General features: G+C 37.4%; 1 protein-coding gene across 1 annotated transcript; it reads left to right on the forward strand.

The window, feature by feature from the left end:
- Positions 1-843: 843 nt before the first annotated feature.
- LOC115923702 (calcium-activated chloride channel regulator 1-like) lies at positions 844-23,576 on the forward strand. Its single transcript, XM_030984929.1, has 17 exons — positions 844-966; positions 5,066-5,288; positions 8,068-8,203; positions 10,478-10,655; positions 11,609-11,741; positions 12,454-12,575; positions 13,213-13,437; positions 14,095-14,281; positions 15,552-15,655; positions 17,086-17,215; positions 17,877-17,992; positions 18,367-18,652; positions 19,243-19,443; positions 20,727-20,846; positions 21,121-21,420; positions 22,681-22,872; positions 23,557-23,576. The coding sequence occupies exons 1-17, from the start codon at positions 844-846 to the stop codon at positions 23,574-23,576; spliced, it is 2,796 nt and encodes a 931-aa protein (XP_030840789.1).
- The last annotated feature ends 536 nt before the right edge of the window (positions 23,577-24,112 follow it).

Genomic DNA, 24,112 nt, shown 5'->3' on the forward strand with positions numbered 1-24,112 from the left:
TTAAACGAATTCGTTTTCACCGGCTGCCTGCCGTATCAATAAACGAAATTAACAAAAGACTTAACTCCGTTTCGTTGACAATTAGCCGTAGACGAGAGTCTTCATGCATGGCTAATTGTCAACGAAACGGAGTTAAGTCTTTTGTTAATTTCGTTTATTGATACGGCAGGCAGCCGGTGAAAACGAATTCGTTTAATAAAATTATGGAAATGCAAGCACTACTTTAAACAAACAGAAATTTGTCAATCCTCATTTTTCCTGATTGAGGTGTCATATGAAAGGGCAGAAACTCAACTTTCTAGAAATGTGTATTTTTCTTCGAAATTCAGATACCGCCCGCCAAATGTCTTTTTGGTTTCCTTCCTTCAAATTACTTTTAATCACTCATGCGTGAAATATGCATCATCTGAGTAGCATCACATGAAAGAGGAGACTCTAAGCTTCCCAACTATGTATCATTCATTAATTATAGTTGTGATTAAGTTATGATAAAACATCGATACTTCTCGGTTTCGTTTTTTCTGGGACGCACTGTATAGTCAATAGTGTTCCTATTTCTGTGTTGTGCTTATCCATCAGAGCGCATAGGGGCATTACTGATCGACCCCACTTGGATATGAAAAGTATCGAACGTTATTCAACGTTTTTAAGTCAAGTTCACACGCGGAAGTTTGGATGTTCTTTATGACTGCTCCTCTTCAACAAACCAAAAAAGCTGCCAGTTAAGTAAGGAAGCACGAATTCTCGAATAATTTCGAGTCGCATAATTAGTCGTCTTCCGTTGAAGGAAAAATGACCGCCAAAACTATGCTTGCTTTTATGTGGTTTGCTACGCTGGTAATGATGAAAGCAAACGGGTTAAACTTGAGGTCTTCGGTTGTCCTGGACGATGGAGGATACGCCAATGTCGTCGTTGCTATTGACGAGTCGATACAAGAAAATATGGATTTACTCACATCTATACAGGTAAGTGTATTTATTGTTCTTTGGGTAAACTGGATCTACCTGTGTTTAGGCTCCAACGGCTCCAACGATTCTTTATATATTTTTTTCCTCTCCTGAAACTTCATGAAATTGTTTCCCTGATTTTGCGATTCTGCTAAGGCAAGCATTTTTATGGTTTACATCCCTCTAGATCTCATACCTCCCTATTTGTCAGTGCGCTGCCAGGTTTTCAAACATGTATAACAAATAATAGTTAAAACAAATACGTATACCAATTTAATTCAAGTTCTCGTGCCTTCAACTAACACCAGAGGAGTGTTATTGGTTTAAAAATTATTTGAATAATAGGTATCAGTATGTTGTGGTCAATGGTGTCCAATCTCAACGTAAACTTACTAAATATGGAATTCCGCAAGACTCTGTACTCGGGCCCCTCCTGTTCCTTGTTTATATAAATGATATAACACACACAATCTTCCAAATTATTTCGCTATTCATTATTTGCTGATGACACATGCATCTTAACTTCTCACAAGAATATCTATAATTTAATGTCCATTACTAATAAAGAAGTTAATAATTTATATGATTGGTTCTGTTGCAACAAACTCTCATTGAATTTTGACAAAAAAAAGTTTATGATTTTCAGAACAAGGAACAGGAGGGTCCCGAATGATCTTAATAATATTACTATTGGTGGTCATGATATATCACGTGTGGATAATGTTCAATTTTTAGGTATTACAGTCAACGAATTTCTCTCATGGAAACCGCATATTAGTAGTATCTGTACTAAAGTATCAAGATGTATAGGAATCATATCAAGGCTCAAATTTATATTACCACAAAACATACTTGTCACTTTATATTATAGTTTAATCTTGCCTCACCTAACATACTGTAACTCAGTATGGGGTCATACTTTCAAAAGCCATCTTTCTAGATTAATAATACTTCAGAAAAAAGCAATTAGACTTATTACATCATCCCCATATTACTGTCCGAGTATGCCATTATTTAAGAAAATGAATATTTTACTAATCTCTGAATTAATTTCTATGAACTCTCTTATTTTTATGTATAAATACCAGTCTGGATTTTTACCAGAAATATTTGAAAATATGTTCACCCTTAATTCGTCTGTACATAATTACAACACTCGTCAATGTAAATTATTTCATCAACCTAAGATTTCCACTTCCATAGCCTCAAACTCCTTCCGTGTAAAATATATTAAATTGTGGAACAACCTTGATCACAGTATTCAACAAAGCTCTACTCTGTCAAAATTCAAATTTTCTATAAAAAGACTGTATCTCACCAATATTAATACGTGCTAAGAAGATATATAAAATGTGTTAATTAATTCTAATTTTCTTCTCCTATTTCATGAGCTCTCTCCACTCCTACAATTTACTCTTTCTCTTTGCTTTTCACCATGCCTACTCATTCTAATTTTTTTCTTCTGCAATACTGACTCACCCCTCTCTCCTTCTCTCTCTCTCTCTCTTTCTCTTTCTCTTTCTCTTTTTCCTTCTCCCTATGTATTCCTTCCCTATGATATTTTACTATATCTCATCTATCTTATTGTGTGTGTATGCTAGTGTGTGTAAGCTAGGGTGTTTGTATGTCTGTGTGTGGACGTGTACCTGTATCTGTCTATTTATTGTAGCTGTTAAGATGATCACAGTTTCCTAATTTATATTTAATTTGCTGTTTTATCATTTTCGCAAATGTTTAGATATTTCTGTAACAAAGTTATGAATCTTATATTGTATACCGGGGCCCTGCTTACAAGCAACCTGCTTATTAAGGGTATCCCTCCATGTTTATGTTTATATTGTTATTTTAAAACAATGTGTCAATACTATGTTATATTTGTTCTTTTTTAAAGATGGAAAATGGGAAATTACATTTCCAGTGTTTATTTTGTATAATTTCATACTGCTCTGATGTATTGTAGTTAAGGCAAAAGCTTTGATTCCAAGGCCACTTCTTGAAAATTTAAGACCAAAGTTAAAGCTAAGGTGTAGATAAAGAAAGTTTTTACAGGAAATGAGTCCTAAAATGACTACCGTGTGATTAAAAAAAAAGGTTACACCTAGAAATTTGCTAATTATCTTAAAAATCATCTATTAACAGTAAATTATTACACATATTTTAAAAAGGTGTTTTATAATAGCTCACATTTATAATGCGCCTAATACTACGTTTCTAGGCGCGGAACATATTATTACCCCGGTCATCTGATTCAGGCTTAGCCGCACACAAGGTATGCACATTCTCCACTCCCTGGGGAGCATTCTAGCCAGTCGCCATTTTACAAGCGCCATTGCTAATCAAACCACATTAGCTTTCGCATCCTACCGGGTACCCATTTTAACACTTTGGTGGAAAGTGGCAAATGTAGATCAATGTCTTGCCAAAGGACATTAGTACCGTGGCGGGACTTGAACCGCGGACCTTGTGATCTACAGTCCGGTGACATATCCACTCGACCACGTGTGATTAATTTTTTTTTATAGTAATAATAATATTGGATTCTTATATAGCGCAAATCATTTGGTATATTTTTGTATAGGACTAGGTTCACACACACACACAAGGTAGAAATACAGAGGATCACAAAGAGAAAATGCACATTGCTGTTCTCATTTAGTTAGACAGGTTTCGTTTTCGTATCACTAAAACCCATGTCATCAAGTTTTCGATAGCATTTCCTAAAAACTCTATTACCATGTTTCTTTTCAAATAAAATTACCAATCCCGTAAACAATAATTATCAAGAGTAGTATACACAACTGAAGAGTTCTCCTAGCAGTAAATATTATAATACGTTAAACTAACACATTATTTGAAACTTTGGAAATAAATCAATTCCAATTTTTTGGTCCAATGGAATTTTTTCATTAAACTTTACAGAACATAATGTAATTTCTAATCACTTTCTGCCTTTTCACTCTCGCAAACGTTCATTTATTGCATTATTGTAGACTTCAAGCTTTATAAAATACACGAAGTACATTTTAACAATTTAATTGTATGAGTACTCGAAGCAGCCGTTTGCTAAAATACTGATGGAAAATAGCGCGTATAATTATTTAAATGTACTCGTATATAGACAATAATGAAGACACAAAAAAGTGATTTGTCAGCTTCTTTGAAACGGGGAGGGAAAGTAAACTGACTGGGAATACACCATCCACCACTTAAGGGAGAGACCTCTTCGACTTCTTCTTCATATTATTAAATTGAATTCTAATTCTAATTCGTTTTTATTTGTATAATTTAGGAAATCTATTACATAAAAGTTGTACAAGTCTTTAAAGGAGAGCATCTTCAAAGCAGCCAATTACAGAAAATGACATGTTTTGAAAGATAGAAAATCTGCCAATATCATTTATTTTATCATTTTTATGATATCACGAGGCACATCATTTTATTCGAACAATGTTGATTACATTTATAATTGTTATCTCTCTTAGGAAGTATTGAAATATAGTTAACACTATAGTCCTTCATTATTTCACATTTGTAGACAAGATAAAGTTGTTTTAAATCGAAATACTACGAGAATAAAACTGCTAAGGGGGGGGGGAATTGGTAATATCCTGCTTATAATGATGTCCTTTCTGCACAACTCTTGCGTTCGAAATCAGAATAGGAATAAATGTTAAAACGGCGCGCTCAGTATAAATTCGTACAATACTTTCGAGTTCGAAATCAATCACTATAACAATTCTTGATATAAAAAAGTGATTTTATGTCGTAAAGCAATGGTGATTCTTGATATCAAGAATTCATTTCTTGATATCAAGAATTCAATTCTTGATATCAAAAATTCAATTCTTGATATCAAGAATTAGGAATAAATGCTAAAACAGCTTGCCATACAGCCGATTCGTCTTTCGGCCACATTTGATACAGTCACGATAGTGGTCAATATCATGCGAGCAGATCAGTTATGCCACGGAGAATCATGAACAAACATTGTGCTAAAGCTGTACATAATTATACAGGTCTTAATATTTTGGAACAAATTAAAAAAAAATCATTAGGATCATACTATTAAACGTATATTTCTGTGTGTATGTTTAATTTGTTATATATTTCTTGACAGGACATGTTCAGAGAAGGATCCACGTTTCTCTACCAGGCTACTCGACAGCGAGTCTTCTTTAAAAACGTCACCATTCTCATACCATCCCACTGGACAACGCAACCGGAATATGGTTCTCCTGGTCGACTAACCTTTGACACGGCTGACGTCATCATTGCACAACCCAATCCACTTTGGGCGCCTGAGCCATACACTCAGCAGATCCAAGGGTGCGGACAACCTGGTTGTTTCATTCATTTCACAGAGGACTTAATTACTGATGATGATGATGTGACAGACACTTATGGAGAATTAGGTATTTTCTTTTTAATTTTCTATCTTTATATATTTTTGCTTTCCTTTAATTTTTTTGTGCATTGTTTTAATGATGTAGATATTCATTATACCGTGTGAGTCAAGAAAAAGTTTACACCTAGAAAATTGCTAATTATGTTTAAAATCATCTATGAACAGTAAATTATTATACATCTTATGAAAGAGTGTTTTATCCCAAATCATTTGGTACCATTTTTGTGTGGTATGCAAACAATGTCGCAAACAATGTCTCCTGTTCATCCAAGCGTGAACATATACCACACAAATATGATACCAAACGATTTGGGATAAAACACTCTTTCATAAGACATAATAACAGTTTAATGTTTATCGACAATTTTTTTAATAATTAGCAATTTTCTAGGTGTTAACTTTTTTTGACTTACACTGTAGTTGCTGTTACGAAACTCCTCCTAATGCTGATACAAGGTTGATCAAGGCTAATCTCATCAACAAAATCATTTGGGAGTTTACTATTCGAATAATTATTTGGGTGTTAACCCCATCAATTATCTGAGAATAAAGAAGTATTAGGATTTTCCAATGGATATATTTTAGATTCAAATATCAAAATGATCCGGCCGGACGTTATGATGCCGCGAGCCATGGCCACTGATGTTTCTTCTTTTCCTTCAAAGCTCATGGTCTAGACTCGGTAGGAGATCAATGATCTGATTTGTCTTACACCATCTAAATGCTCCTCAATAGGAATACCATTAAGCCAAACCCTAATCAGACTCTGTAAATCTAAAGCCAATTCTTTTTAATCCCCCCAAAAAGAAGATATATATATTTTACTAAAGGGATGAAACGGTAGGCCACAAATGCATGATAGGGTCATGATTTACAAGCCCTCGTCCTTAAAGATGAGCTTGAGTTCTGGTAATGATAGAAAATGAGTTCTCACAGAATCCAAAAGAACTTACACTGAATATTCAAGATTATAAATAAATTACATGTGCCAACCGATTTTGGTAGAAAACGTAAAGTGCCTGAGTAATGAGCATAGAAAGATATGGAAATCAAGGTAAGTAGGCCTGACACCATGTGCGTAACACAGGTCCCTATGTGCAAATGAGAGTTAGTGTGTGTGTTTTTTTTGTTTTATTGAAGATGATTTCCAGCAAGTGTTCGTGAGGTTTTATTTTACGGGTTCAAGCAATCAATCTACAGCAGGTCTGTGCAAGATAAACAAATTCCAGAATAAAGTATAGCCATGTTCTCTAAACATACGATGCCCATATCAGAGCTCAAGAATCGCTTTAACAACGCAATAATTTTTTCTTTCAATGTTACGGTGCATAGGTACATTGGGAATGATTATCACAAATATCATACGAAATGTTAACAATTAGACAAGTATCTCAGTCAAAGTTTGTTCATTATGATCATAGTTTAAAGTAGTTCAGGAGAGATAAACACGTTTCAAAGTGGGATTGTTCAAGAAGGCAATAATTTTCCCGGTTAGGGAACTGTCGAGAATCCTGGTCACGTTTCCTTTTCATACTCATTTTCAGAATAGCATGCGAGACAGAACAAATTCTTACAATGATAATCTGTAGGTGGAATGGTTTTCCGAAACAAAAGAAAAGGAAAAAAAGCAGCATAATTTTCAGAGCTTATCAACCTTACAATGGCATTAATCGCTGGAGTAGGGGAGAAGCAATGTTTTGTTGCGCTACACGATTACGGAACTTAGTTCTCGAATTGACTTCATAGCTGTTTTGTAGAATACCCAAGTGAATTACAACTACCTGTGAAAGAGAGTACTTTACGTAAACCTCACACGAAGAAATAACTTAAGTTATTCTGAGAGATTTGCCCATTAATCTATAACATTCCCCATCAAAGTGTACGAGAGAGGTATGAAGCAAAAATAATGTGCAGTTGCACGACATCGGCATCGCCATTTTCTTGATAACGTGACGTACTATTCGAAGTCGTGTATCAAGTAAATGTATTCAAATTCATGGATGCTTCCTTCGCAGGTGTGCGGATGATGAAGCATGGGCGTAAATCTGCAATTGATACCTATTGTTCAGGGGGGATGATCTATTCATTCATCCCCCTGAACAATAGGTATTACGTAAGGATTTACGCCCATGTGATGAAGCATTTCATTCACATGCTCCTATCCTTTGTACTGCAATTACCAGAACTTTAATGGCATAAATAAGCTGATGTTCTTCATGGGTGAAGTTGGAATGGACCGGTTTACTAACATATTCTAATTGTTTGCATACTTTTTAAACAAAGGATGTTCTTGACCACCTTAATTAAAAGCTTACCCGACGTATCAACAAGTAATTATGTAGACTGGCTTTCCAAGTACTGTAGTTAATTAATTAAATGGTTAATGGATAAATCGTCACTAGGTCTCCAGGGAAGAAACACCAATAAATTTGAATATGTTAGAAAAGTGGTCTGTTGCCTAATTACGTGTCTTTTCACTAATCTCCTGCAAAAATATATGCCAATGTTAAATACTAAATGTAATTGAACTCGCTCGTGCTTCCCATTTGTTAATAGTGACTTTTAGATTTGCGTGGACTGATACGTGTGACCTCCATTCAAGGCAGTGCATTACAAGGACGTCGAGCGTAGCAATCCACATTGTCTTCGTGCAAATCGAAAAGTCCCTAATGGTACACTATGACATATCTTGTTTGTCACTAACTTTTTAACAGGTCGAATCCTAGTACACGAATGGGGTCATTATCGTTGGGGGTTATTCAACGAGTATCCTGATGATGTAGGTGATGCTGATCACGTGACACATTTCTACCAATCAATGGAAGATATGCAAAGATGGAAGCCAGTTATGTAAGTAATTTCCTATCACAGTGTGTTAAAAAAGGATTTTGTTTTCTTATTTAATGAGAAGCGGGCTAACAGTGACCTTTATATACTTCGTACGTTAAGCGTTTTGGTTTTTGGTTAAGAAGTTTTGGTGTAATCATTATTTTTTCTAACATGAATTATACTTCTTCAATTTGGTCAATCACTTGATTGATTGTTTAAACTCAAACATTTGATATTGTGAATATTTGTACATTAAGGTAATTCTTTCCTTTTTTTAATTGAAGATAAATATGTCCTGTTCTAAATTATGACCAACAAATTTCACTACCAATCATGTTCGTAGACTGAGCTACAAGTATTCATATTTCTTCCAATTTCCATTTCTCTTACCATTATTTTGCAAGTTTTCAGTGTGATCTCTGTAATGATCTTACTCAAATTTGAAATTTGGATGTGCTTTGGTAATATCTTTGAATATTTGCTATATGTCATTATGCATATCATATTACTCGTCTGGTCATGATGATTCCAAAAATGTATAGTTTGCTATACCTCCGACCTTAAATGAGGGCGCTATGGTAAAAAATGTTGAAAGGTCAACACACTTTTGGCTGGTGATCAAATTCACCAACACAGTTAATCTTATCAAATTGCATATCAAATTACTTGTCTGGTCATAAGGATTCCAAAAATATATAGTTTGATATACCTCCGACCTTAAATGATGGCGCTATGGTCAAAAAGGTCAATGCACTTTAGAAATTCACCAACACAGTTAACATTGTCCGATTCTTATGATTTTAGGGTCTAATAATATGTTTTCTGACATGGCAAAGTCAACTATAAAACTTTCAAAAGTAAAAGTGCTTACCTTGACCATGTACATTCAAAATGGCTGCCGTTTCGGTGACAAACATCTAACAACTTCTTACCCATGGGTTTGGGGGAAATTTCAAGGTTATGGCAACTACTTTTGATTTTAAAAGTTGCTTAGTTTAATTTGTTATGTGAGAAAACATATTATTAGGCATAATGCGGTGGTCACATCCCGCCGTAAGTGCGTGCTGTCTACGTGCAAAAACGTGGGCAAATTTTGGGTATCCGTACGTGATGAGTACCGCCTCTGTACGGATTTGGAACAGACACACCGTAGCACTTTTAGTGCACGAGGAACTTTCGCTGCGTTCGGGCTGCGTTCGGGCTGCCTTCGGGCTACCGATTCACCCCAGTGCGTGTGACGTGCGTGCCTGGTACTGCCAACGAGCGCACAACGCACTAACTCCGTGCGTCTTTTAAAGGCGCACGTGATAAGTACGTGGTCCGTGCTTACTCGCCACTCCCCCACTTCAGCTATCCAATGAGCACGCAGAACTCACGTGGACCATACCGAATAAGTACTTACAATGCACGTTGTTCGCACTGATTTATGCATTATATAGTTTCTTCGGTGGAATGGGCGGCATCTTGAGGCAGCAACAGCTGGGACTTCTGGAGAACGTCGGAATGTCGTCCTATATTAACACCGAGTTCATCGCACGTGCACGCACTTACAACATGCGAGTGAGTAAGGACACCGTACGTGAGCAGCACTTGTAAGTACGGCCTCCGTACGATAACGCGGCAACCGCAAGGAGACCGTACGTTGTAAGCACGTTGTAAGCACGTACACGCACGTACACGCAACCGTTCACGGCCAGGCGTGGCGTGCGGGCCACGTACTTACACAGTGCGTGTGACGCGCGTTGCCGGTACTCCCTCCCTGCCTTTGCCACTCCCTCCCTACGTTTTCAGAAAAACGTGGCGGCCGTGGCCTCCCCCCAAAACCGTACGGACTAAAAACACGCACGGTGGGATGTGACCAACGCTTTAGTTACGCTGTTCGGTGGAAGGTCTTGTTAACTTATTACTCGTGGCAAGTTGGTCCTAGTAAGAACGTGTGGACAACTATATTGGTGTAAGTGAAAAGGATTAATTTACACCGACTAGCAAAACCCCGTCTCAATAAGGATATTATTCTAAGTTACATCATGAACGCATATACACATAATAGTAAACCGAAAGAGATAACGAAACCATAATTTCCTCTGAGCTTAAAGAGAGAGAGAGAGAGCGAGAGAGAGAGAGAGAGAGAGAGAGAGAGAGAGAGAAAGGGTGGGGTAGGGGTGTGTAGATCAGTAGCTGCCATAAAGATGGAAAGATTCTGGTTGAAAATTGGATAGAATTGAATTTAGTCCAAGCCGAAATATAACCCCAAAATGGATGTGACTTCATTACTTCTCGTTTTCTTATTTGCAGTTGCTCTCAGGAATACGAAGTGTCGCCAACAAGAATAGTTCAAAAAGGGAAACTGATGTTTTATGGAACATGCAGTGGTAACTCAGCGATAGGATACGAAACGGGATGCATAGTCCGCATCACAGGAGCGGATCAAGCAAGTGGATCTATAATGAACGGTCCACTAACATATTCTAACGTAAGAATCATTTTCTACTAAGATTCAAACCCGATGCTGTGTATTGGTTTTCGTCAAGAATCGGGTTTGACAAAAGAAGTCTAGTTGACCGATTATAAAACTTAATCTGAGACACAGGGTCCGTTAAAGTGAGCAGTAGAATCCAGACCCATGTGTGAGTTTAGGGATATTTTCTCGTACAAGACCTATCCCATGTTGTGTCTGAAAACAACAGGTGTTATGATGGTACTCAGTTTCCTTTTAGTTAGTTACGTCAGCCCGTTTGTTTTTCTCGCGCGCTTTGATCCTTTAGCTATAGTTTATATTGTCTGATTTCCGCTTTCTTTTCTTTCTTACTCAAATGAGTGGAAGATGGAAATTTTAGGATGCCCGTATTCGTTGTTATTCTTTATATCTGTGATGATAATGATGAGGATGATGAGGATAATAATGATGATAATGGTTGTGGTACTAATGATAATGATTTCATAACTAGCTACGACACTCTTGGAGATGATGATGGCATTAAGAATGTGCATACTGTTTATAAGATTAAATAATGATGGTGCTTGTATATGTGATGATCAACACATTTTATCACATTTTCTTACGTACTGATTTACTGGCACACAAATATATTAGGAACAAACACACAAGAAATCTCCTCCTATAAGCTCGAAAAACGAAACCAAACGATAAAAAAAAGACAATTGTGATATTTCAAGAGTGCAGTTAAGGGAGGATGGGCCACATTTCTTTTTTGTTTATCACTTGGGCTTAACAAAGGAGGCGCGGGCCGGTTATATCCCCTCCCTAAATCGATAGGTGCCATGTACTCATGTTGCGTGCTGAAGCCTCTTTTTTCGTTTACCATGTCCTCTCCTATTTTATTTTGTTTCTCCTCCTGCTTCTTTCTCATAAATATGAATGCTTTCTCTGCTCACTGTTCTGATATCTTTCGCCATTCTATTTAGATCGTTAATTTCTGCGACGATGATGTTAACGGTATCGGCAATCTTCATAACCGAGAAGCGCCTAATAAACACAATCGACTTTGTAACTCAAGAAGTGCATGGGAAGTCATGAGGGAACATGAAGATTTCAACGGTTTGTTAGCATATTCTATACATTTTTTTTTTACAGAATAAATTTTTGTCTCTTCATTAATATTGCAAGTTCTGTTTTGTCTTTTTTTTTTTTTTTTGCTCGCGTTTTTGTCTACTTTATTTAAATTTTCATGGACTGATTATGTGACTAATTTCAATAATGCATGTAGAAATCAATTAAGTAGGAAAGTCGTTAATTTTAGGTGAACTATTTATATATAAATATTGTATTGGCAAGGAATACGGCTGGCTGGCATTACGTCTAATTTTCAGCAGATTTCGCGCGCTTTGTTTCTTTAGCTTCCGTTTATATTATCTGTTTTTGCTTCTAATTCAAGTTATAAATACATACATACATATTGGTATTTATATAGCGCCTTTACATGAACATGCTCAAGGCGTATACATTGTTGTTTACCACCTTGGTTGAACCTTTAGGCTAAGGATAACAATGGGGCATTGCCCTTGTATGGTAAAAGATATATTTGCCAAACTACATCCAAATGAAACGGTTTTGATTAATATATGAAACCGAATGAATTTTTATCTCCGTATTTTCTTTCTTAAAAAACATAAAGCTGTAAAAATTCCAAAACTCTCCACGCTTTCCTTCTTCTTGATATCATATCAACTGCTGCGATTATTCTGCTGTAATAAGACACCCCAAAGGCCCTACCCAATTAACAGTGGTCTTATTATGATTACTCCTGCAGACAATTCTCCCCCATCGAACCTGAATGATGCCCAGATCGAGCCCAGTTTTGACTTGGTACAAGCAAGCACCGGAGATGAGTGCCGAGTTGTCCTTGTTTTGGACACTTCAGGTAGTATGGGGGTATGTATGAATTCATAGCATTAACAAAAATAAAAGAATTTTCAACACTGAAGTTAATCTAGTACCGATAATTTTTCCACAGACATCGGGAGCAGGAACATAGGGTTTTGGTTACGTTTAGGATTTAGGATTTTGGGTTATTTAAGGTTAGAATTAGGAATAAAATTCAATTCGATGAGCAAGTCGATTGCTCTTTGCTCTTATCGATCGCGTAACTAGATTTTTCACTCGCCATCCTAATATGAAAAACATTGGCGTGCGGCACCGGTCTTTCTGGATGTATGACTAAAATGACGATTAAAGAAGCAAGTGTATTGATAGAGGAGTGAAAAGGGGTCACTTAATCTTTTTTGAACGCCCCACCCCCTAGCTTTTCAAAAAATATTTTTGCATGTGCCCCCTGCAGCTACAATACTATTCCACTGTGTACCAGCGGTATTCTACCGCTGAGATTGTGAGTGTGTTTGTGTGCGGGTGTTTTAAAAAAAAATGATTAACTCTTTTATTTATGTTATTAGCATTATTATTAGTAGTAGTATTATCATTGCCATCTGTTTTGTTGTCCTTGTGATTGTTTCTCATAGCTGTATGTATGCGATATTTTATCATTCATTTGGATGGATGCTTTAATACACAGACATCCAATCGAATCGACAAAGTGAACAGTGCCGCCACTGCCTTTGTCAACCTCGTGGATGACGGGATATCGATTGGTATAGTAACTTTCACTGGCTCCCCGACCACACGACATGCATTGACACAGATCAATACTCAGGCTGATAGAGACTCACTGCGTGATATTTTTCAACTTACTGCCAGTGGAGGGACCTGCATCGGGTGTGGACTTGAACAAGGTTTAGAGGTAAGATTCTCCGAAATAAGTAAACAGCTTACTCCAAAATTCTGAAATGAAGTGGCATCCTCTCCGATAGCCACTGTATTTGTGTGTCGGCAAACCTGTATTCGATCTGTGAAGCACTTACTAACAAATTAGATGTATTTATATCCTGCATCAAAAATTTGTTGGTTTATGATTGGTTGAGAGCTCGTCACATGACCAGAAATTTTGAAATATTTTAAGAAAGTACTATAGAGTACTATTTGGGAGTTAAAAATAGTGTATTTTTTTTTGTAAATTGATTTTTTTTCTTCTCCCAAATCTTAATTTAATGAAAACAAAATATTTTAAATCTTTTTTGATAAAAATTGATTTTTTTTTTTGTTCTAATTTTTTTTTCTTCTCAAAAATGTTGTTGTTGCTGTTTAAAAAAAAAAAAAAAATGTTTGATGCCTCGGTGACTCAAAAAATACCATTTGCTTCGGGGCTACGCCCCTCAGAAAATAGTACTATTGGAGTCACCTCTTGCGCATAGTTTTAACCAGAACCTCTCAAGACAGTGTATATTTGTATACTATTATAATTATTGTTACAAATAATACTATTACTACAACTATTTATTGCTATTGATTTAATTATTCATTTATTTATTCATTTATATATTTTGATTATTGCCTAAAGGTTTTAATGGCTCACCCTTCTGGAAGTGCCGATGGTGGAATAATCGTGCTGATGACGGATGGGCAGGATAGTGGGATACAAAATCACATTATCCGTCAAACGTTACAAGATATGGGTGTGAGGGTCAATACAGTGGCTATTGGAGAGGATGCATATGGTGAACTCAGTCTGATTGCACAGGAAACAGGTAAATAAAAATTAAAATGAATACCGAGAGAAATGTTATACTAATGTACCTAAGGTTCTAGGACACCTGTCCCCTGGACACCCACCCCCGGATAACCACCCCCAGTCAACTTCCCCTAGGACAACTACCCCCTAGGACAACTACCTCCTAGGAAAACCACCGACCGGAAAACTACACCCAGAAAACTACCCCCTACGACAACCATCCTCTAGAAAACTATCCTAGGGGGTAGTTGTCCGGGGTAGTTGTCCAGGGGGTAGTTGTCCGAGAGGTAGTTGTCTTGGGGAGTTGTCCGGGGTAGTTGTCCCGGGGGGTAGTCGTCCTAGAGGATGGTTGCCCTAGGGGTAGTTGTCATAGGGGGTAGTTGAATTTGGGTGGTTATCCAGGAGGTGGATGTCCAGGGGTAGATGTCCGGGTACGGTACCTGTGCCTTAGGGGCATACACCAAACAAACATCGCATTTTTAGCACGCATCTCCATCCGTATCGATTTAAAAAAAAGAGGTTTTTCCATATTTCTATTTTGTCCAATAATTTATCAAATCGTTCTTTGTCAGTAATTGAATATATATGTTTCATTCATAAGCTTACATTGAACGAAAACAAAGGCGTAGATCAATCGGAAATCCCCATCGCTGCCCTCAAAGTCTTGAATTTTACATAGCGGTTGGCAAGATGTCCACTAGGAATCGAATCGAATCCGATTTCCCGTCAAAGAATACCATTGTCTTTATCACTAGGTTAAGAGGTGTTGGGGGTCCGGTGGATAAGTCTCCGGACTGTAGATCCCATGGTACGGGGTTAAAATCCCTGTCGCAGCACTATTGTCCTTTGTCAAGACAATAATCTGCATTTTCTAAACTCAACCCAGGTCAGGTAAATGGGTACTCGGCGGGAACTTATTTCTTAAAATGCTCGAGCGCTGTAATGGCAGCCGTGCTTAAGCCTTGGTAAGGGAGCGCCAGGAGTGACAATGTGCCACACATGAACTTTATACAAGATTTTAATATTAGTATTATTATTATTAATGTTGTAATCGGTATTATTATCCTTATTTATATTATAATCCTTATTTATATTATAATGCTTATTTATATTATAATAATTGTTTATAAATATTATTATAATAAATTTGTTCATAAAATATTCATTAGGAGCCAGATTCAATCGACCGACGGATTGAAAAACCTTCAACCTTTCTAATTACACACTTACTTTTATACTTACACACTACAGGACAATTATTATATTTTCCGCTATGTAAATTGCAGGAGGGACGGCTATATTTTATCCCGATAACGGCGATTCAGACATCATTAGTGCTCTAACACAGACAGTAGAGATGTGTACAGCAGTAAACAACCTCCGTGTTCAGGTATGTCTTAGCATGTTCATCTTTGAAGAGCTTTTATTGTTGAGTATTATAAACACTGGTAACATGTATCGTATGTGGGTGATCAGTCACTTGTATAGTTTGTGGGTTTAAGCACGGACAAGACATTATTTTCTACAATTCATTGCTTTTGTCCACTCATATGTTCTTATAGGATTCGAACTAAGGGAATATTATATGAATGGCAGTAAATTTGCAAATGGTTTGAATATTCCTTAGTGGAGTAGAGAAAGAGAGTGCACTGTATGTGCAGAATCGTAATTTAACCAAATGACCTTATTACTAATATGGTCATTTGAACCTGTACCCAGTGGCGTATGCAGAATTTTTTCAAGGGGGGGGGGGGGTTTAACATTTTGAAATCGGGCCGAAAATTTCGCAACGACTCAGCCAACCGCTGAATAAGCGGGGGGGGGGGGGGGGGGGGGGGGGGGAGGGGGAGGGGTAAAAGGACACTTTTTTTCTTTTTTGGTCCAAAAAAATCGCAACGACTCAGCCAGCCGCTGAATAAGCGGGGGGGGGGGGGGGGGGGGGAAAGGACAATTGTTTAGGTCAGCCATGGGCATAATTATTATTATTATTTTTTTTTATAATTAAAAAAAAACACACAAAAACAAAGCGGGGGGGGTTTCGGTTTTTTTTTTTTTTTATTTTTTTTAAATACGCATATAAATAATACCAAGGAGGGGGGGGGGGGGGAGGGGTTTAACCCCCTAACCCCCCTGCCTACGCGTCTGCCTGTACCTGTGTGTGTATACCTGTACCTTTAGGGCGCCGCAATTTATATTGAAAGATTGAAAGATTTCTCTTCTCTTAGTTATTATATCATGCTTAAACATTTATTGGTTTTTGATTGGTTGAGAGCTCGTCACGTGAACAGAAATATTTCAACTAGTTTAGGGTTGCTCTGAAAAAATACTATATGAGAGTACTATTTGGGAGTACTATTTGAATTGATTTTTTTTTTATACATTTTGATTTAATGAACACAAAATATTTTAAATCTTTTCAGATAAAGATTGAAATTTTTTGTTGTTCTAAATTTAATTTTTTCCCCAAAATTGTATTTTTTTATTATTTTTAATTTAAATATATTTTTTTGATGCAGGATATAAAATAAATATACCATGCCTTCTATTCCAGGTCTTGTTAAAACTAATGGTGACTCCAAAAGTACTATTGGAGTCACCTCTTGCGCATAGTTTTAACCAGAAGCTCTCAGGACAGTGTATATTTGTATATTATTCATAGGTCGGTTTGTGTCAATTAATCGGGCACTTACGAACCAACTTTCGATATCCTCCAAGTTTGTTTTTTTCCAACTAGAAACGCGAATTGAATTTGTGTTCATGAGTATTAACTGTTTTGTATAAATAAATACTTTACTTGTTTTAATGATGTTTCTTGTATAGTTGGTAAGTGAGGGCATTACACTTGATGGCGGAGATACTCAAAATGGTTGTCTTTACTTTGATTCCTCAATTGGCAACGGGACGCAGTTTATTGTGACGTACACTATGTCTTCATCCGCAACCATACCAGGTATATTTTGCTGTATTTGCTGTTAGTTTGTTCGATAATAGTAATTTGAAAGAGGGAATAATAAGATCTCGATAAATATTTTTGCTTTGAGAGAGGGCTCAAATTGCTCGCCGTGTGCTTCGCTATGATCATTGTATATTTAAAAAGAAAACCATGATTAACTATCTTAAATACATTTACAGCAAGCAGTAAACCTATCGATATAGCGTGAACTGTATTGTCAAAAGGGGTTATATGTTACCTTTAAATGTTATAATAAGAAATCTTTTTATTTGAGCGGTGCGATCAATGAATTTTAAATAGAAGAATTCGATTTCAGTCATATATAATCAGATTCTCAGCATTCTCTAAGTACACCACACGCGCCATAATTATCTCGCATTCACTCAACTTTAACTCTCACCGCAACGAAAATCGTTGGCACATCTGGAAATTACTCAGCTTGCTTGATCATGCTGATGAATTTTCCTATTGAGGTGGTTCGCCTGAAGATACTAGAGGTGCGTGCATTACGTAAGACGTAATGGTTGTAATACTGAATAACATATTATCCACTGATAATACCCGAATGTTGTGTAAACACCCGAATGGTGTCAAATTTGTCACAAGTACCATCGACTGTGTGTCTTTGAGATAGAATATATTTTGAATATCATTATAGGTGTCAATGTGGAAATCACACAACCAAATAATGCAACAATAACGAGTGGCAACCAGCAGTACACTGTCGACACAACCAGAAAAGTCGTCACCGTGGCTGTCGACGGCCTAGCCATGGTAATGATGTTTCTAAGTCAGTCTTGTGAAGATAGCTCTAAATGATGAAACAGACTTGCGAAAGTTGAAATGAAATTGAATATGAATTTTAAAGTTGTAATTCACATGGTATTTTCAAATAAACGAATAACTAATGTCGCTGAGATTTGCCTCCAACGCATACTCACCCTTTCACAAATGTCTCAACAATTGTAGGAAAGGCAGACAATTCAACATAACCATTTTGCAAATACATTTGATCGAATACTAAGACTAACGAATGTAACTCCAGAAGGGGACAATGTAGCCCCTACCTACATTATTTAGAATAGAAGAAGACGGGCGACTCGCTTTTTATACTGACTTTCATGAATGTTCTCTTTTTTACTTCGTAGAGTGGCAAATGGTTGTACTCCATAAAGAATGCGGTTACAGGATCTCAGTCTGTGACTTTTTCTGTGTATTCGAGGATCAATATGCTAGAAGAGGAAGAGCCAATCGTCGTCAAATCAACCGTCGGTAATTCAGTTATGGATCTATCTTCAAGGTTTGAGCCCCTGGTTGCCTATGCACAAATTAGACAAGGTTCACGACCTGTCGTAAATGCAGTTGTCCGTGCTGTCGTTGAAAAACCTGGTGGTTCTCCTGCAGATATCATAGAGCTTCGGGACGATGGTGCAGGTATGGAAAGAATTACAAATAAAGTGGATTTTGGGGGTGATAAATAAATCTGTATCTCCTCGATGCATGAGAATGTTTACAAACTATCCTCAGAATCTGAATCTGTAAGTTTGGTTAACACAAATCCAGTTACGGAGTAACGTGCGAGGTCTACCCATCCCCCTTGCCGCGATGAAACGCCAAAAGAGGCAAAATCACATTTGTATTTTAGCTCGCTGGCTAATAGGCGGATGATAAAGTCATTCCTTTTTTAACATATTATTTTATCTTACAATTGTTTTAGTTAACTAAAAACAGAATTAGTGATATTTCTTTACACGACAAACGGGAGAGGTGTCTATGACTCCTTTACAATCTACTGACCTTATTGCATATTTTATTCTTATAGTTTTTTTGATCGTATATTTCAAACGTTAAAAACTCCTCTATAATTGGTCCTTATTTTTTCAAACTTTCCTTTTCTCTTATTTCTCTGCTTTCATACAAATAACCTTTCACAAAGGTCGGATTGCCCTTAAACTCTGCAGCTCTAATGAATACTAGATTACTAACTATTCTATTTTCATTTTTTCCTTTTGTTTTTGACACAGGAGCCGACATAACGGCAAATGATGGCATCTACTCTCGTTTCTTTACAAATATACGTGGGACAGGGTTCTACGGCATTCGTACCACCTATGAGAACGATGGATCAGCGATTATTTTGACCAGGGCTCGAACAGGGATATCTAGGGTTCAAGCCGCCATTAGAGTGACAGATGATGGGATGATAATTTCTCCAGGAAATATTGGTAGCATAATATAGAATAAACTCAGGGGAGAAAATTTGTTGAAAAATATATACAGAGAATGTTTTACTTTTCTTTTTTTTCCCCCTTCTTTCAATTCAGTTTTTTATAAATACATTTTGAGAAGCCCATTAGTAGTCGATAATACGTGATATTCTAAGTCGTGGTATGTGTATTTTTATAATTGCATTTAAAATATTTTTGTTAAGGTCTTAATGTGGTTCAAAATGTGATTCTGTCATGTAACAATAACTATAACTTCCTTCAAATAACAATTAACTAGCATATCCTTTCAAATGATGAAATCATATGAAGAATACGTTCTGCCAAACCTTTCGCCCCTTCTGAGAACATGTTGTTTTTTAGGTTCAACTTTCTCTATTTCATTTGTAATCGCCTGGATATATTTTCGTTCCTAAAAATAGGATAAATAAGAGGAAAATTATATATATCCATTAAAAGTTTCTAGCACCAAATGGATAACCCAATTTATTACAATCACTATTTAAAGGTACTATGTCCCACTTGCAGGCCCAAAAAATGAAAAAGTTAAATTCCAACTGCATTTGAAAGATAATACTAATTTAGAACTTCCCTAAAAAAAGGTGGGACTTGAAAATGTCTCCAAGTGGGAAAATAACGACTATTAGTTGTCAAATCGACTTTAGGGCTATAGAGCCCCAAAGTAATAGTCTTGATTTTCAGACAATTGTACCGAATGGTCATACGTTTTATGCTGCGCAAAGATTCAATCAGTTTAATCTTGGCCATCACAAGAAGTGGGTTATTGATGTAGACAAATGCTCATGTACCCTTTACAACTCTTTTCATGTATGTTATTACCAAAGAAGAAAAAAGCCAGTCAGTCACTCAATAGTGTCTGACAGTGAAGTCTAGCAAGTAAACGGGTTTCCTTGCATAATTTGAATATGAGGACACTGCTAACGTTTAAATTTCACAGATAGGACATACATGACATATTCATAATTCCTGCAAAGTTCTACATAATTTGAGGTTGGCTGCAAAAGGGACATACTTAGTACCTTTAATAGGCAGCGATGGATGTACATACACCTCTCGCTAATTCAAATTCACAACGGCACATGTGCTCGAGGCAACCAGAATTTCATAGCCATTCGTAAAACTCGTTTCAGGCTCATACGAAGTACGGCTTCCTGGAGTCGATTCAAACCAAACCTTGCAAGGGAAGCCTGCACCATCTTTTACCAGGAGTTCATCGGCGGGTTCAACTACGATTACAAACCTTCCTGATGGATTCACTCTAGACCAGGACTTGTTCCCACCTAACAGAGTCCAAGACCTACGGGTGACAAGAACTCATGTGGGGAATCAAACTTTAGTCCTGTCTTGGATAGCTCCAGGTGATGATCTAGACACAGGAACTGGTAAGGTTGATTTTATCAACAATAATACGCCGATAGAACTAAAGCTATGTCATCATATTATAAACAAATAATTCTTCTCATACGTATGACGTGTGCAGCTAAAGTGTCAGTGGAGAGACATGCAAGGGTGTCATCCTTAAATGGAACGCCACCAATGAGAATAATTAAAGACAGATATTTGGTCTACTCTTCAGGACAATTTTGAATAGATAGTATCCGCATATAGATAACATTATGAACAATAAAGACTTTATCACCATCATTACATCAACAGCTACGTCGTACGACATCAGGATGGGTAACTCCTCCAGGCAACTCCTGGATGATTTCAGCAACGCAACCCGAGTTAGTTCATCCAGTATCCTAATTGGCAACTTAACATCACCTAGCCCATCTGGATCATTGGAAACCTTCGTCATTATGGTCCCTGACATGCCCGAGTTGAACTCCTTCTCGTACATCTTTGCCCTCCGCGCGACAGATGATGACGGGAAGACAAGCCAGGTATCGAATGTTGCCATAGCAACGTTCAGACGTGTTGTACCCACTGCACCGCCTCCTGATCCTTGCAATGGTATAACGTGTCTGAATGGTGGAGAGTTAGAAGAATCCAATTGCACCTGCTTATGCACAGAGGACTTCCAAGGAAATCTCTGTCAACGTACATGTATGTGGACCACTTTTAGACTATATGATGAGTTTATTCGTGTATAAAGTTCATCGTTGTTGCAACTTCTCTTCTCTCTCAACATTAGTATTGTTCTTGATCATTGTAGTATCGACAACATGCACAAATTAATATGTAATTAAGACATAGTATCAAAATGGTATTAACATCATGTAAGCGAATTCATTTCTAATTCACCACTGTAGTAACATGTTACATTCATCTTATCTTCATTCCATTTCATGTGACACATTAGAGCCATCTAAACCTTTTATGATATATATACATTTAATATATATATATATGTATATATATATATATATATATATATACAGTGTATATATATATATATATAAAATCAGCCCCACTCTCTCAAAGGTACTATGTTCCATGAAAGTTAATTCTAATTTAGAACTTCACCCAAAACGAAAGGGCTTAAAAATGGCTTTTAGTGGGAAAATAACGACCATTATTTGTCAAATCGACTTAAGTAATTGCAATCACTTAAGTAATAATCTGATTTTCAGATCCTATTAACGAATGGTCGTACGCTTTGTGCTGCACAAAGATTCAATCAGTTTAATTTTGGCCATTACAAGTAGTGGGTTATTTAAGTAGACAAATGCTCATGTACCTGTTAAAGCTTATGTTTATGTATGCTATTACCAAAGAAAAAATAGATGTCAGTCAGTCACTCAATAGTGTCTGACAGTGGAGTCTAGAAAGTAAACGGTTTTCCTTGCATAGTTTGAATACTAGGACACTGCTCACGTTTAAATTTCACAGATAAGACATAGTTCCTGCAAATTGCTACAGAATTTGATGTTGGCTGCAAAAGGGACATAATAAATAATTCGGGCCAATATCTTAAAGCAACGAGAATCAAGGTAATGTACAATGTAAAAGTATATACACATAGACTGGGGCGATGCCCCCTCTCTCGACGCTCTTCCTTACATCTTTGGGTGTTATCTATAGCTATTGTTGAAATACACACTTTTACCCCTTATGTAATAAGCTGAAATGCAAAATTCGAAATAAACCAATATTTTGTCAGTTTTAAAAGTAGTCTCTGTAATCAAGAACAAAAATAGTTGAAAACCAGTAGTTGTAGTACAGTATCTATAATTATCAGTCTGATTATTTCCATCTCATTTTCATATGAAGGTGCTAATTGCTCTGTCGGGGAACTACCAGATCACCTCATATCGCTGATTAATGGCACATGCGAGACCAATGCTAGTGTATCATGTAATACAGTGTGCATGTTTGAGTGTGACGCAGGATACACCATCACTCACAATGAATCCATCATCTGTAAAACAGGAATGTTTGCACCTGGCATTCCATGGTGCAATGGTAAGATTTCTAATATAATGTCTCAATGGGATATGTGAAGAAGGCTATACGACCCCCTCCCCATCCAAAGAAAGGAAGAGGGGGAAAGAGAGCGAAAGAGAGAGAGAGAGAGAGAGAGAGGGGGGGGGAGGGGGGGGGGAAGGATTACTCGATATGAGAAGAAGGTTATTCGACTATTTGTCTTTTCGTGGATTTTTGATACCGACGGTTTCCATGACACCAGTGAGACACTTATACCTGAACCCATGCTACACCACTATTTACGGTTCTAGGACACCGACCACCTGGACATCCGCCCTCGGATAACCACCCCTAAGCAACTACCCCCTAGGACATCTTCCCCGAGGACGACTACCCCCAGACAACTACCCCCTAGGACATCTACCCCCGGAGAACTATCCCCGGGACAACTACCCCGGACAACTATCCCTCAGGACATCTACCCCCTGACGAATACCCCCGGATGAGTACACCCAGAGAACTTCTTCCTACGACAACCATCCGCTAGGACAACTACCCCCAGACAACTATCATAGGGGGCAGTTGTCCTAGTGAGTAGAAAGAGAGAGAGAGAGAGAGAGAGAGAGAGTAGGGGGGATTATTCGATATGAGAAGAAGGTCATTCGACCAGCTCCTACACCCTGCTTTTACTGTATGTCTTTTCGTGGATTTTTGACACCGAAGGTTTCCTTGACACCAGTTAGACATTTATACCTGAACCCATGCTACACCACTTTTCACGGTTCTAGGTCACCTACCCCCAGACAACTACCCCTAGGACAACTAACCCCTAGGACTACTACCCCCAGACAACTACCCCCTAGGACAACTACCCCGAAGAACTATCCCCCGGACAACTATTACTCAGGACATCTACCCCCTGACGACTGCCCCCAGATGAGTACACCCAGACAACTTCCCCCTACGACAACCATCCTCTAGGACAACTTCCCCCGGACAACTATCCTATGGGGCAGTTGTCCTAGGGGTGAAGTCGACCGAGGGTAGTTGTCCTAAGGGGTAGTTGATTATAAGAAGAACCCATTTGTATTTGAAAATTGAAAACGGTTGCAAGATTTTTTCCCCGTACTGTCGAACTCCTTTCCCGTTACATGTCACAAAGTGAGGAAGGTGGTTTTCTATCATCTCTCAGATATCTTGAAGAGTTTATTAAATATTAGTCTCTCATGAAACATTGTTTAATGGGGAGACGAAGGGTACGTAACTGAGGCGGACATCT

The sequence above is a fragment of the Strongylocentrotus purpuratus genome, unplaced genomic scaffold (genome assembly GCF_000002235.5).
Source record: "Strongylocentrotus purpuratus isolate Spur 01 unplaced genomic scaffold, Spur_5.0 spur5_scaffold_14, whole genome shotgun sequence".
NCBI classification, from domain to species: Eukaryota; Metazoa; Echinodermata; class Echinoidea; order Camarodonta; family Strongylocentrotidae; genus Strongylocentrotus; species Strongylocentrotus purpuratus.